This window comes from Mustelus asterias, chromosome 13, assembly GCF_964213995.1.
Source record: "Mustelus asterias chromosome 13, sMusAst1.hap1.1, whole genome shotgun sequence".
NCBI lineage: Eukaryota > Metazoa > Chordata > Chondrichthyes > Carcharhiniformes > Triakidae > Mustelus > Mustelus asterias.
This window is the reverse complement of record NC_135813.1, coordinates 2,354,210-2,369,161: the sequence shown is the minus strand read 5'-3', so window position 1 is coordinate 2,369,161 and position 14,952 is coordinate 2,354,210. Positions and strand designations below refer to the sequence as shown.

The 14,952-nt window shown below is 48.4% G+C and overlaps 2 protein-coding genes across 2 annotated transcripts in view; one reads left to right on the top strand and one right to left on the bottom strand.

Moving 5' to 3' along the window:
• Positions 1 to 14,952, bottom strand: part of rexo4 (REX4 homolog, 3'-5' exonuclease) — a 211,832-nt gene that overhangs the window by 32,342 nt on the left and 164,538 nt on the right. The gene's annotated exons all lie outside the window — the stretch shown is intronic.
• Positions 4,072 to 14,952, top strand: part of adamts13 (ADAM metallopeptidase with thrombospondin type 1 motif, 13) — a 78,559-nt gene continuing 67,678 nt past the window's right edge. Inside the window, exons 1-3 of the mRNA XM_078226155.1 lie at positions 4,072 to 4,250; positions 4,504 to 4,570; positions 12,793 to 13,067. Coding sequence (XP_078082281.1) covers positions 4,179 to 4,250; positions 4,504 to 4,570; positions 12,793 to 13,067 — 414 coding nt within the window. The 5' untranslated portion in view covers positions 4,072 to 4,178. The remainder of the gene's footprint in view (positions 4,251 to 4,503; positions 4,571 to 12,792; positions 13,068 to 14,952) is intronic.

The following is a 14,952-nucleotide window of genomic DNA, read 5'->3' as shown; positions in this document are numbered from 1 at the left end:
ATTGGTTTCTGGCTCATGTGACCTTTACTCTGCAGATTGATCCTTAAAGGGACAATCCACATCCCTCCCCCTCTAAGTCCCTTTATACAAATGTCAATACTCAATTTACACAATCCCAGACAATTAAACATTTAGTTGAGTCAATTGAGTGAATTATAAATGAAATCTTTCAGGGGGTTTCGGAATTATTGTGGAGTTTTGTAACTCCTCTGTCTGGGGCACTTCCCCAGGATTGCTGTCAGCTGAAACCACAATGACAGGTGTCTCCTCAGGCACAGGCAGTTCAGTTCTATCTGTTTCCATGGAGATGTCGGTTGTGCCTGCCATAGGATGGCCAGATACTTCAGTGCTAAAGCAATTGGCAACATTTCCTGATGGGAATATATTTCCTGATGGGAAACTGGGACATCTCTCTTTTTCTCAAATGGTCTGTGTGTTTTAGGACATCCTTCCGCCATATCCGTTTGATAAAACAGGGGTCCAGTTTTACAGACAATGATTCCAGGGACTCAACTCGACCCACTCCCTAAATCCCTCGATGCAAATCCATGTTGATTCTGTTGGCCCATTCATGGGCACAATGTTTCTGCTCATTGTTGATGTACACTCTAAGTGGATGGATGTTTTTGAGATGAAGTCTCTTATATTGCATGCTACCATTGAAAGGTTACACCAATGTTTTTCCACCCACAGCATCTCAGAAGTCATTGTGTCTGACAACGGAACATTGTTCACTAGTGCTGAATTTCAACATTTCAATACCCCTGGTGTCATCCACCAATAATGACCATGTTGACTGACATGAATCATGGTTTGTCTTCTGACTGCTTTGGCTGCCCTCTGCCCTCCCCGGCAAATTTGGAAACACCAGGCTCAGCCTCATTTTGAGATAATGGTTCATTAACAACTCTGCTGGCAGAACTCCCATTGTTTCATGTGGAGTGGTCCGGTAGCCAAGAAGGAAACGTGAGATTCTGGTCTCCAGGGTCCCTCCTGACTGTTTCTTTAGGCCGGACTTAAAAGTTTGGATGGCTCGCTCAGCTGGAGGCTGGGTGATAAGGCACAGTTCTAATGTGCTTGATATCATTGAATGTGTTGAAATTTTGAAACTCAGCACTTGTGAATCAAACAGTGGGAGGAGGGGTGGTAACCAGAGGGACACAGATCAGTAAAAGAACTGGGGGGGTGGGTGAGGAGAATTTATTTTATGCAGAGAGTTGTTGTGATCTGGAATTACAGAATCGTTACAGTACAGAAGGAGGCCATTCAGCCCATCGTGTATTTACAGGGAGCTGCCTGAGAGGGCAGTGGGTACAGATTTAGTATTAACTTTGCAAAAGGAATTGGATAAATACTTGAAAAGGAGGAATTTGTACGGCTATGGGGGAGAGTTGGAGAGAATGGGCCTCATTAGATAGATCTTTCAAAGTGCCGGAACAGGCAGGGTAGACCGAACGCTGTGATGTAGCATTCTGTGATCATTTAGAAATGGATAATTGAGTTTTGCAAAAGCACAGGTTCCTTTTCTGGTGACTCATTAATCAGGAAGTGGGGATGGGGACACAGTGTCTGTTCGTTTTATTTATTTAGCCAGAGTAAATTCTGTTGGCAGCAAAGAAGGAAAAAAACAAGATAAGCTTACAACATATTTACAAAAAAATGACAGTGAACCTTTTCAATGTTGTCAGGTAATTGTTTTTCAGGAATGTCCCAAAAGTGAAAAGGAGTTGACCAGAGGGGCTGGTTGGGGAGGTTTGATTAAGTAAAGTGCGGAGTTTCAGATGAAGCAGAAGGTATACCTCCCAGTGTCGCAAAGAGCCACACTGATCTGCAAAGTTCCAGCCCTGGCAGCTCTCCAAGGTGGATGTCCTGCGAGTGTTGTGATTGATCCCTGGGGTCCAGAGGGAATAAAATCAGCCAGGGTTTCTGTTTCTGATGACTCTCCAGTGGCTCATGCTGTGTGTGTGAATATTGACTGGTATCAGGTCCGCAGTGATACATTTAACACACAGTTTGAACAGCCTGTCAAATTTTTAAATTCTCAAGCTCCCCCATTGCTTTGGCCCGTCCATCATTTTCACCTTACCAGCTTTACAACCGACTGAGATTTCTGTCTTCATCTAATTCAAGCCTCTTGAGCATGCTTCTTTCCCACCACTCCATCATTGGAGCTCATGCCTTCAGCTGCCAAGGCCCCAAGTTCTGGAATCCCTCACCACTCTTCTCCTCTCCATTTCTCTCTCCTCCTTTAAGACACACCTCAAAATCTATCTCTGACCAAGCTTTTTGTCACCTCTCCTAATATCTGCTACATGGATGTGTGTAAATCTATGTTCAATAATGTTTTTAGGAAGCGTTTAAGGATGTTTTGTGATGTTAGAGATGCTATATATAGATATAAGTTGTTGTTTGCCTGGACTTATATATGAAGAATGACACATGGATGAGGAGGCATCGCTTGTGGAACTGGACCCCAGTGAGAGCCACCACCAGAGGCGAGAAATTTGTTTGGAAAAATTGTAATATGTAAACTTGTTTTACAAAGAATTACACAGAATTTACGACACAGAAACAGGTCATTCAGCCCAACTAATCCAAGCCACTGTTTGCTCCACAAGACTCTACCCAGCCTTACTTCATTACATCCTATCCTTCTATTCCTTTCTCTCTTGTGTGGTTATCCAGCTTCCCTTTCAATGTGTCTATAAAATGCACCTCAACTGCTCCCTGTGACAATGGGCGGGATTTTACGGCCTTGCTCGGGCGAGACCGGAAATTTCTACCTGAGGTCGAGGGAGATTTCCGTTGTCGGACACTTGCCAGCGCAGATTCTGTGGCGGGCAAGGTGGCAGAGTACCGGCCATTGAGTTCCATATTCTCACCAATCTCCAGATAAAAACTCCCTGTTTGATCTATTACCAGCTATCTTATATTTATTATTCTGTGGATTTGTAGCTCAGTTGGCTGGATGGCTTTCGTGATGCAGTGATGCCAACAGAACGGGTTCAATTCCTGTACTGGCTGCGGTTATTCATGAAGGCTCTGTGTTCTTAACCTTGCCCCTCACCTGAGGTGTGGCGATCCTCAGGTTAAATCACCACCAGTCAGCTCTCCCCCTCAAAGGGGAGAGCAGCCTCTGGTCACCCGGGACTCAGTAACTTTACCTTTATAGTGCTGACAAAAAGTCACAAACCCAAACATTAACCCTCTTTCCCTCTCCACACATGCTGCCAGACCTGCTGAGTAATTCCAACATTTTCTGTTTTTAATTTAGATTTCCAGGATCCGCAGTATTTTGCTTTTCTTTTATATTTATAACCTTGAGTTCTGGGTTCGCCTCATCTCCTCAATGTCCATCATATCAAATCCCTTCTTAAATTTGAAGATCTATATCAGGTTACCCTCAGCTTTCTCTTTTCTAAAGAAAAGGACCCCAGTCTGTTGTCCCTGACAGTTCTGATACCATCCTTGTAAATCTTTTTTGCACCTTCTCCAATGCCTCTACCTTTTTATTTTTTTTACAATCCAGAGATTGGAACTGTGCTTACCACTTTAAATGTGGTACAACTAAGGTCCGATATCAGGGAATCATTCAGTACAGAATGAGGCTGTTCAGTCCATCTTGCCTGTGCTAGCTCTTTGAAAGAACCGACACTTAGTCCCAGTCTCCTTCACTCATTCCCCATAGTCAGGGGGGCTAGCGAGGCTAAATGCATGGGGTTATGGGGAAAGGGCCTGAATGGGATTGTGGTTGATGTAGATTCGATGGGCCGAATGGCCTCCTTCTGCACTGTAGAATTCTATGATTCTAGTAGACCTGCATCTTTACCCCTTCAACTGTTTATGCAATTCCATTTTGACAATTGTGAGTTTTAATATCTAATGTGTTATATTTCTTTTCCTGTTTAAACTTTGTTCTCAAGTTTTTTGTGTGTGTGTGAGAGACAGTGAAAGCCGTGACTTGTCCAGGGGCAGTGACAGCAGCTTGAATGATCCAGTTATTTGTGGAGTTGTGCAATGACCAAAGGATAACGGGCCAAAATGTAGTTATGCAAACAGAACTGTTGGTGAGTTAAGGCTTGGTGAGTGACACCCCAAACAGAATAACTCAGCCTCTGCCCCCCTGATAATGTTGCTGTCCCTCCATATAATCGTCCCGACTGTCTGAGGTTGACACAATGTCGAGTCTCTCATTGCGTTTCATGGTTTTGAATCTCCAGCTCTGGTGTACTGGATTGCTCCTGAAGCAGGTAAACTCCTCTCCCCTTTATCAAAATACAATTTCCACCAATTAACCTTGTCCAAGGCAAAACCAAACAGTTGTTAGAGTCAGTGGTGGAGTTGGAGGGGGACAGTTGCTGGTGGGGGGAGGAGGAGGTTAGCTTTTGTCAGAACACAAACTGTTTCCCTATTTTACCTGAAGATTTATACAGGGTTTGCTTTAGGTGAAGTTTGCAAGAAATTGGTTTCTTGTCTGATCATTCTCTCCCACTTCTCCCGTAGATATTTCCAGGACTTGTCAAGGGTGCCAATGGCCTGTCTTATTTTGATTACTCCTCGAGGTTTGGAGGTAAGATTCTCTGCAACCGCTCTCCATTCCCCTGAACGGAGCCCCTGGTGTTTACAGATGAAAAAATTGGTTAATATTATACTGCAGCAGGATTGCTTCATCACTAAATAAGGAGCTCAGTTGGTTAATTAAAGGGGCAGGATCTGCAGGGAAAGCAACAACCAAACACGTAAAGGAGGGAGGAAAGATGGACCATTGCTTCTGTACACGTCCAGATGCTGAATGTTCAACTGCGGAGTACCACAGCTGACTGAATGCTCTTCTCAATTGACATCAAGGACTGGGGGCCACTGGATGGGGAGTTGGGAGCGAGTGGGGGTGAGGGGTGGGGAGCTGGTCACTGCCGCTTGAACCTTGAATGCAGGTTGCATTCAACTCCAGCATCACTGATACCAACTGTGCCCTCGATATGTTTGATTTGATTTGATTTGACTTATTATTGTCACATGTATTAGTATACGGTGAAAAGTATTGTTTCTTGCACGCTATACAGACAAAGCATACCGTTCATAGAGAACAAAAGGAGACAGTGCAGAATGTAGTGTTAGAGTCACAGCTAGGGTGTAGAAAAAGATCAACTTAATGCGAGGTAGGTCCATTCAAAAGTCTGACAGCAGCAGGGAAGAAGCTGTTCTCGAGTCGATTGGTATGTGTCCTCAGACTTTTGTATCTTTTTCCCGATGGAAGAAGGTGGAAGAGAGTGTGTCCGGGGTGCGTGGGGTCCTTAATTATGTTGGCTGCTTTGCCGAGGCAGCGGGAAGTGTAGACAGAGTCAATGGATGGGAGGCTGGTTTGAGGGTTGGACTGGGCTTTGTTCACAACCCTTTGTAGTTCCTTGCGGCCTTGGGCAGAGCAGGAGCCATACCAAGCTGTGGTACAACCAGAAAGAATGCTTTCTATGGTGCATCTGTAAAAGTTGGTGAGAGTTGTAGCTGACATGCCAACTTTCCTTAGTCCTCTGAGAAAGTAGAGGCGTTGGTGGGCTTTCTTAATGATAACAATGGCAAGGGGGGACCAGGACAGGTTGTTGGTGATCTGGACACCTAAAAATGTGAAGCTCTCGATCATTTGGCAAGATCCAATGTGATCAGCTCAGCATTGACCTGTAATGACACCGGTGCCAAGGTGTGAGCTGTGGCTCACTGGGATCCTCTTCCTCACCTCTATGTGCAAAGGTTGAACCTCCAAGCCCCATTCCAGGGACTTGTCATGATCGAGGCTGACACTCTTATGTGGGACTGAGGGAGCGCTGCACTGTCAGAGGGTCAGTACTGAGGGAATGCCGCACTGTCAGAGGGTCTGTACTGAGGGAGTGCCGCACTGTCAGAGGGTCAGTGCTGAGGGAGTGCCGCACTGTCAGAGGGTCAGTACTGAGGGAATGCCGCACTGTCACAGGGTCAGTACTGGGGGGGTGCTGCACTGTCAGAGGGTCAGTGCTGAGGGAGTGCCGCACTGTCAGAGGGTCAGTGCTGAGGGAGTGCCGCACTGTCAGAGGCTCAGTACTGAGGGAGTGCCGCACTGTCAGAGGGTCAGTGCTGAGGGAGTGCCGCACTGTCAGAGGGTCAGTACTGAGGGAGTGCCGCACTGTCAGAGGGTCAGTGCTGAGGGAGTGCCGCACTGTCAGAGGGTCAGTACTGAGGGAATGCCGCACTGTCAGAGGGTCAGTGCTGAGGGAGTGCCGCACTGTCAGAGGGTCAGTGCTGAGGGAGTGCCGCACTGTCAGAGGGTCTGTACTGAGGGAGTGCCGCACTGTCAGAGGGTCAGTGCTGAGGGAGTGCCGCACTGTCAGAGGGTCAGTACTGAGGGAATGCCGCACTGTCACAGGGTCAGTACTGGGGGGGGGTGCTGCACTGTCAGAGGGTCAGTGCTGAGGGAGTGCCGCACTGTCAGAGGGTCAGTGCTGAGGGAGTGCCGCACTGTCAGAGGGTCAGTGCTGAGGGAGTGCCGCACTGTCAGAGGGTCAGTGCTGAGGGAGTGCCGCACTGTCAGAGGGTCAGTACTGAGGGAGTGCCGCACTGTCAGAGGGTCAGTACTGAGGGAGTGCTGCACTGTCAGACGGTCAGTACTGAGGGAGTGCTACGCTGTCAGAGGGTCAGTCCGGAGGGAGTGCCGCACTGTCGGAGGGTCAGTACTGAGGGAGTGCCGCACTGTCAGAGGGTCAGTACTGAGGGAGTGCCGCACTGTCAGAGGGTCAGTGCTGAGGGAGTGCCGCACTGTCAGAGGGTCAGTGCTGAGGGAGTGCCGCACTGTCAGAGGGTCAGTACTGAGGGAGTGCCGCACTGTCAGAGTGTCAGTGCTGAGGGAGTGCTGCACTGTCAGAGGGTCAGTGCTGAGGGAGTGCCGCACTGTCAGAGGGTCAGTGCTGAGGGAGTGCCGCACTGTCAGAGGGTCAGTGCTGAGGGAGTGCCGCACTGTCAGAGGGTCAGTGCTGAGGGAGTGCTGCACTGTCAGAGGGTCAGTGCTGAGGGAGTGCCGCACTGTCAGAGGGTCAGTGCTGAGGGAGTGCCGCACTGTCAGAGGGTCAGTGCTGAGGGAGTGCCGCACTGTCAGAGGGTCAATACTGAGGGAGTGCCGCACTGTCAGAGGGTCAATACTGAGGGAGCGCCGCACTGTCAGAGGGTCAATACTGAGGGAGTGCCGCACTGTCAGAGGGTCAATACTGAGGGAGCGCCGCACTGTCAGAGGGTCAGTGCTGAGGGAGTGCCGCACTGTCAGAGGGTCAGTGCTGAGGGAGTGCCGCACTGTCAGAGGGTCAGTGCTGAGGGAGTGCCGCACTGTCAGAGGGTCAGTACTGAGAGAGTGCCGCACTATCAGAGGGTCAGTACTGAGGGAGTGCCGCACTGTCAGAGGGTCAGTACTGAAGGAGCGCCGAACTGTCAGAGCCGCCGTTTTTAGATGAGTCATTTAACCAAGATCTAATCTGCCCTCTTTTCTGGGAGTATAAAAATCCCACAACTCTATTTTGAAGAAGATCAGGGGAGTTCTTGAGTCTTTGGTTAATATTTATCCCTCCCCAACATTATTGAAGCAGACTTTCTGGCCATTACCACAAAGCTGCTTGTGGGAGCTTGCTCTTTTATGAACGATATTGAGCAATGTTCAATGATAGAATCATAGAATCTACAATTACAGAAGAGGCCCTTCAGCCCATTGAGTCTGTACTGACACACGAGAAACACCTGAACTCCCACCCAAGGCTTTTTACTCTTATGTGAGGAATAAAAGAATGACCAGGGTGAGATTAGGGCCGGTCAAGGACAGTAGTGGGAACTTGTGTATGGAGTCAGTAGAGATAGGCGAGGTGATGAATGAATACTTAAAGTGTTCACCAAGGAGAGGGGCCATGTTTTTGAGGAAGAGAAGGTGTTACAGGCTAATAGGCTGGAGGAAATAGATGTTCGGAGGGAGGATGTACTGGCAGTTTTGAATAAACTGAAGGCCGATAAGTCCCCTGGGCCTGATGAAATATATCCTAGGATTCTTTGGGAGGCAAGGGATGAGATTGCAGAGCCTTTGGCTTTGATCTTTGGGTCCTCACTGTCCACAGGGATAGTGCCAGAGGACTGGAGAATGGCGAATGTTGTTCCTCTGTTTAAGAAAGGGAATAGAAATGACCCTGGTAATTATAGCCCGGTTCGTCTTACTTCGGTGGTTGGTAAATTGATGGAAAAAGTCCTTAGGGATGGGATTTACGACCATTTAGAAAGATGCGGATTAATCCAGGATAGTCAGCACAGATTCGTGAAGGGCAAGTCGTGCCTCACAAATTTGATTGAATTTTTTGAGGAGGTAACTAAGTGTGTTGATGAAGGTAGGGCAGTTGATGTCATACACATGGATTTTAGTAAGGTGTTTGATAAGGTCCCCCATGGTCGGCTTATGATGAAAGTAAGGAGGTGTGGGATAGAGGGAAAGTTGGCCGATTGGATAGGTAACTGGCTATCTGATCAAAGACAGAGGGTGGTGGTGGATGGAAAATTTTCGGACTGGAGGCAGGTTGCTAGCGGAGTGCCACAGGGATCAGTGCTTGGTCCTCTGCTCTTTGTGATTTTTATTAATGACTTAGAGGAGGGGGCTGAAGGGTGGATCAGTAAATTTGCTGATGACACCAAGATTGGTGGAGTAGTGGATGAGGTGGAGGACTGTTGTAGACTGCAAAGAGACATAGATAGGATGCAAAGCTGGGCTGAAAAATGGCAAATGGAGTTTAACCCTGATAAATGTGAGGTGATTCATTTTGGTAGGACTAATTTAAATGTGGATTACAGGGTCAAAGGTAGGGTTCTGAAGATTGTGGAGGAACAGAGAGATCTTGGGGTCCATATCCACAGATCTCTAAAGGATGCCACTCAAGTGGATAGAGCTGTGAAGAAGGCCTATTTTGTGTTAGCTTTTATTAACAGGGGGTTGGAGTTTAAGAGCCATGGGGTTATGCTGCAACTGTACAGGACCTTGGTGAGACCACATTTGGAATATTGTGTGCAGTTCTGGTCACCTCACTATAAGAAGGATGTGGAAGTGCTGGAAAGAGTGCAGAGGAGATTTACCAGGATGCTGCCTGGTTTGGAGGGTAGGTCTTATGAGGAAAGGTTGAGGGAGCTAGGGCTGTTCTCTCTGGAGTGGAGGAGGCTGAGGGGAGACTTAATAGAGGTTTATAAAATGATGAAGGGGATAGATAGAGTGAACGTTCAAAGACTATTTCCTCGGGTGAATGGAGCTATTACAAGGGGGCATAACTATAGGGTTCATGGTGGGAGATATAGGAAGGATATCAGAGGTAGGTTCTTTACGCAGAGAGTGGTTGGGGTGTGGAATGGACTGCCTGCAGTGATAGTGGAGTCAGACACTTTAGGAACATTTAAGCGGTTATTGGATAGGCACATGGAGCACACCAGGATGATAGGGAGTGGGATAGCTTGATCTTGGTTTCAGATAAAGCTTGGCACAACATTGTGGGCCGAAGGGCCTGTTCTGTGCTGTACTGTTCTATGTTCTATGTTCTAAAAACATTTACCAGCACTTGGCCCATAGCCTTATCGGTGAACATCCCCACTCCTGACCTTTCGATGGAAGGAAGATCATTGATGAAGCAGCTGAAGATGGTTGGGTCGAGGACACTGACCCTGAGGGACTCCTGCAGAGATGTCCTGGAGCTGAGATGATTGACCTCCAACCACCACAACCATCTTCCTTTGTGTCGGGTAGGACTCCAACCAGCGGAGAGTTTTCCCTGGATACCCATTTTTTTAGTGCCCCTTGGTTTCGCACTCGGTAAAATGCTGTCCGTGTCTGGATCAAGGCTGTAATGAGGTCAGGAGCTGAGTGACCCTGGCCAAACCCAAACTGGGCGTCACTGAGCAGGTTATTGCTGAGCAGGTGCTGCTTGATAGCGCTGTCGATGACCCCTTCCATCACTTTACTGATGATCGAGAGGAGACTGATTGGGTGGTAATTGGCCGGGTTGGATTTGTCCTGCTTTTTGTGTACAGGACATTCCTGGGCAATTTCCCACGTCGCTGGGTAGATGCCAATGTTGTAGCTGTACTGGAACAGCTTGGCTGGTCTTCACTGCTAATGCCAGGATGTTTTCAGGGTCCTGTCGTCTTTTCAGTATCCAGTGATTTTAGCTGTTTTTGATATCACTAGCTGCAAATCAAATTTGCTGAAGACTGGCTTTTTAAAAAAATAAAAGTTTATTTACTTTACTTTTTTACTTTAAATTTGCTGAAGGCTGGATTTTGTGATGCTGGAGACCTCCAGAGGCGGCCGAGGTGGATTATCCACTCAGCACTTCTGACTCAAGATTGTTGCAAGTGCCTTATCATTTGCTCTGATGCGCTGGGCTCCCCTATCATTGAGGATGGGGATATTTGTAGAGCCTCCTCCTCCTGTTTATTGTTTAATTGTCCATCATCATTTATGACTGTATTTGTTTTTAGCGAGTGCAGTAATCACCAAGCCAGGCAATAGCTCCTGCAGTGGCTAAATGGAGCTCTCTGTGCCTTCCACTGAACTCTGTCAGGGGGAAAGTTTTCAGTGATGTGAGTCATTGACTGAGGGGCACCACAGCTGCAGTCCCACTTCCCTGCACGGCCCCACTTGTGCAGACTCTTTGCATAAAGGCCTTGGCCAGTGCGGAAACGGTTGAGGGGTGCCCAGTATTGGCGTGGCAGGTTGGTGCTGGGTGGGCGGGCTGTCGGATCCGGTTTTTAATGGTGGCATGTTGGTTCCGTTCTTGCTGCCACAGAGCCTCTGCTGTTCCTTGTCCTGGTGATCTTCACCATACAGCATGATGGGAGTCGAGCAGCAGGTGGATTGGTGAGGTCCTTGTGTAGCGATAGGCTTGCTTTGATGTAAACCATCTCCAGGATCTTTCTTGTTGCAATCGGCTGGGTGTGGCAGGACTGCTAACCTCTGATTTAATCCATTGGCTGTGGGATTGCTGGGATTGTCTATTGCATACTACTTCCTCTGTTTGGCATGCAAGTCGTCCTGTCTTGTAGTTTCACCAGGTTAACAGCTCATTTTTGTGTATGCCTAGTGTTGCTCCTGGCATGCTCTCCTGCACTCTTCATTGAACCAGGGTTGGTGGTAATGGTAGAGTGGGAGATATGCCGGGCCATGTGCTAACAGAGTGAATATAATTCTTCTGCTGATGTCCAACAGAGCCTCATGGATGCCCAGTTTTAAGCTGCTGGAACTGTTCTGAATCTATCCCATTTAGCACAGCGGTACTTTGCACAATGGATGATATACTCATAGTGAAGATGAGACTTATCTCCACAGGCCTGTATGGTGGTCATTCCTACCGATACTGTCATAAACAGATGGATCTGCGACAGGTAGATTAGTGAGGAGAAGGTCCAGCAGTACCTTCACTGTTGCTGTTACACTCACCACCTGCTGTAGGCCCAGTCAAGCAGATACGTTGTCAGGATTTGACCATCTTGGTCAGTAGTGGAGCTACCCAGCCACAATCGGTGATAGACAGTGAAGTCCCCCATCCAGAGTCCATTCTGTGCCCTTGCAACTTCAGTGCTTCCTTCAAGTGGTGTTCAACATGGGGGAGTGCTGAGTCATCAGTGGTAGATGGTATTCAGCAGGTGATTTCCTTGCCCATGTTTGACCTGATGCCAAAATACCTCATTGGGCCCAGAGTCAATGCTGGGAACTCCCAGGGAAACTCCCTCCCACTGTGCCGCACATCTGCTGAATCTGTCCTTCCAGTGAAAACAGGACATACTTGGGATGGTGACGGTGGTGTCTTGGATATTTGTTGTCATGTTACGACAGTGACTAAACTTCAAAAAGCTCTTCATTGGCTGTAAAGAACTTGAAAATGTCATCTTACATCTTATTTTACATTTAATGATTTCGCCAACTTTAGCCTTCTGTACAACGTGCTGCGATTGAACCTGCACTAATGATACGTTATGCTAGAGTTTGACCATTGAGCATCACTTGGCAAGGTGACAACAGGGTTGAGGGACTTCAACAGAGCAAAGAGACTGGAGACTGGCTCATTACACAAGGAAGGTTAAATCGAGATGTTCATCATTATGAAAGATTTTGAATGAGGGGCAAATTTCCTTTGTTCATTCAGTTAATAACTAGATCATTAGGGTTTGATCTATTGGGATGTTGTGTACCATGGGGGTGAATGGGAAGGGGTTTAATGCATTGGGATTGTGTACAATGGGAACGAATGGGAAGGAGTTTAATCCATTGGGATTGTGTCCAATGGGAGTGAATGGGAAGGGGTTTGATCCATTGGGATGTTGTGTGCCATGGGAGTGAATGGGAAGGGGTTTAATGCATTGGGATTGTGTACAATGGGAACGAATGGGAAGGAGTTTAATCCATTGGGATTGTGTCCAATGGGAGTGAATGGGAAGGGGTTTGATCCATTGGGATGTTGTGTGCCATGGGAGTGAATGGGAAGGGGTTTAATGCATTGGGATTGTGTACAATGGGAACGAATGGGAAGGAGTTTAATCCATTGGGATTGTGTCCAATGGGAGCGAATGGGAAGGGGTTTGATCCATTGGATTGTGTACAGTGGTATGAATGGGAAGGGGTTGGGGAATTGATACCTTATTCTGTTGTGTATTTTTCTAGGTTTGAGTGTAGAATATGGGATGTTTGATGTGTCACGTGATTGTATGACTTGCTGCACAGTACAATCACATGTCAGTGTTTGGTTTGTAATTTTTAAATTACAGAATCAGCTCCAGCAAGCATCCGGTGTCAATGCCGGGGTCTGATCCAGAGGCACTCCTGTGAGGAGGAGCTGTGTACCCTGGAGACCTTGGGAGAGGTGTATCAGCTGCGATTCTCTGCCCAGCACAGATTGGCTTCCGACTTGTCCTTTGTCCATCAAGTCTTCAACTCCTCATTCAGTGTCATCAGACGATTACCCGAGGACTGTGTTCACAATGGGGAGTTAGTCTGGCCCCCAGGAGCTCGAGCATTCTCCAGCTACTGTCACAGTCAACTGGTGAGCACTAAAACTGGATTTAAACTCAAACTCTGTCAGTTTGTGTGTCTAAATGTTGTTATCGTGATCGGCACAAACTAATCCCCTCGCTGATGCTTCAAACGCCCGTGAGACATGCTCATTCGCTCAGAAACTGGGGTATTTCATTCAGAGCTGGACCAACAGAGTATTAATGCAGCTATCAACTCAAACACTGATCCCCAAACAATGCAAAAAACTCCAACTACTTGGCAGCGAACAACACAGAACTCTTAAACTGAGCCAGACAATCCTGGGTTGTCAGTTGTGGATTAATGGGCAGCATTTTCACCTCAGAATCAGGACAACATGGATTCAATTTCCATTCAAAAACTTGAGTACATAATCCAGCTGATATTGCTGGTGCAGTGCATAGGGAGTGCTGCACTGTCAGAGGGTCAGTACTGAGGGAGTGCTGCACTGTCAGAGGGTCAGTGCTGAGGGAGTGCTGCACTGTCAGAGGGTCAGAGCTGAGGGAGTGCTGCACTGTCAGAGGGTCAGAGCTGAGGGAGTGCTGCACTGTCAGAGGGTCAGTGCTGAGGGAGTGCTGCACTGTCAGAGGGTCAGAGCTGAGGGAGTGCTGCACTGTCAGAGGGTCAGAGCTGAGGGAGTGCTGCACTGTCAGAGGGTCAGAGCTGAGGGAGTGCTGCACTGTCAGAGGGTCAGAGCTGAGGGAGTGCCGTACTGTCAGAGGGTCAGTATTGAGGGAGTGCCGCACTGTCAGAGGGTCAGTACTGAGGGGGTGCCGCAGTGTCAGAGGGTCAGTACTGAGGGAGTGCTGCACTGTCAGAGGGTCAAAGCTGAGGGAGTGCCGCACTGTCAGAGGGTCAGTACTGAGGGAGTGTCGCACTGTCAGGGGGTCAGTACTGAGGGAGTGCTACATTGTCAGACGGTCAGTGCTGAGGGAGTGCTGCACTGTCAGAGGGTCAGAGCTGAGGGAGTGCCGCACTGTCAGAGGGTCAGTACTGAGGGAGTGCCGCACTGTCAGAGGGTCAGTACTGAGGGAGTGCCGCACTGTCAGAGGGTCAGTACTGAGGGAGTGCCGCACTGTCAGAGGGCCAGTACTGAGGGAGTGCCGCACTGTCAGGGGGTCAGTACTGAGGGAGTGCCGCACTGTCAGACGGTCAGTGCTGAGGGAGTGCTGCACTGTCAGAGGGTCAGAGCTGAGGGAGTGCCGCACTGTCAGAGGGTCAGTACTGAGGGAGTGCCACAGTGTCAGAGGGTCAGTACTGAGGGAGTGCCGCACTGTCAGAGGGTCAGTGTTGAGGGAGTGCCGCACTGTCAGAGGGTCAGTACTGAGGGGGTGCCGCAGTGTCAGAGGGTCAGTACTGAGGGAGTGCCGCACTGTCAGAGGGTCAGAGCTGAGGGAGTGCCGCACTGTCAGAGGGTCAGTACTGAGGGAGTGCCGCAGTGTCAGAGGGTCAGTACTGAGGGAGTGCCGCACTGTCAGACGGTCAGTGCTGAGGGAGTGTTGCACTGTCAGAGGGTCAGAGCTGAGGGAGTGCCGCACTGTCAGAGGGTCAGTACTGAGGGAGTGCCGCAGTGTCAGAGGGTCAGTGCTGAGGGAGTGCCGCACTGTCAGAGGGTCAGTACTGAGGGAGTGCCGCACTGTTGGAGTCCATTTTTCAGATGAGACATTAAACCAAGTCTCTGTCTGCCCAATCAGGTGGATGTAAGATATCCCCTGGCACTCTATTGAGGAAGAGTAGGGTGTTCTACGCAGTGCCCTGTATTAATAATTATTCCTCAATGTACAGTATTATTTGGAAAGATGTGACGTGTATGCAGAAGCTATGAACTAGTTCTAAATTGAAGACAGTAATGCTTGTAATTTTTTTTTGGAGCTAATACTCTGATTTCACTCCTC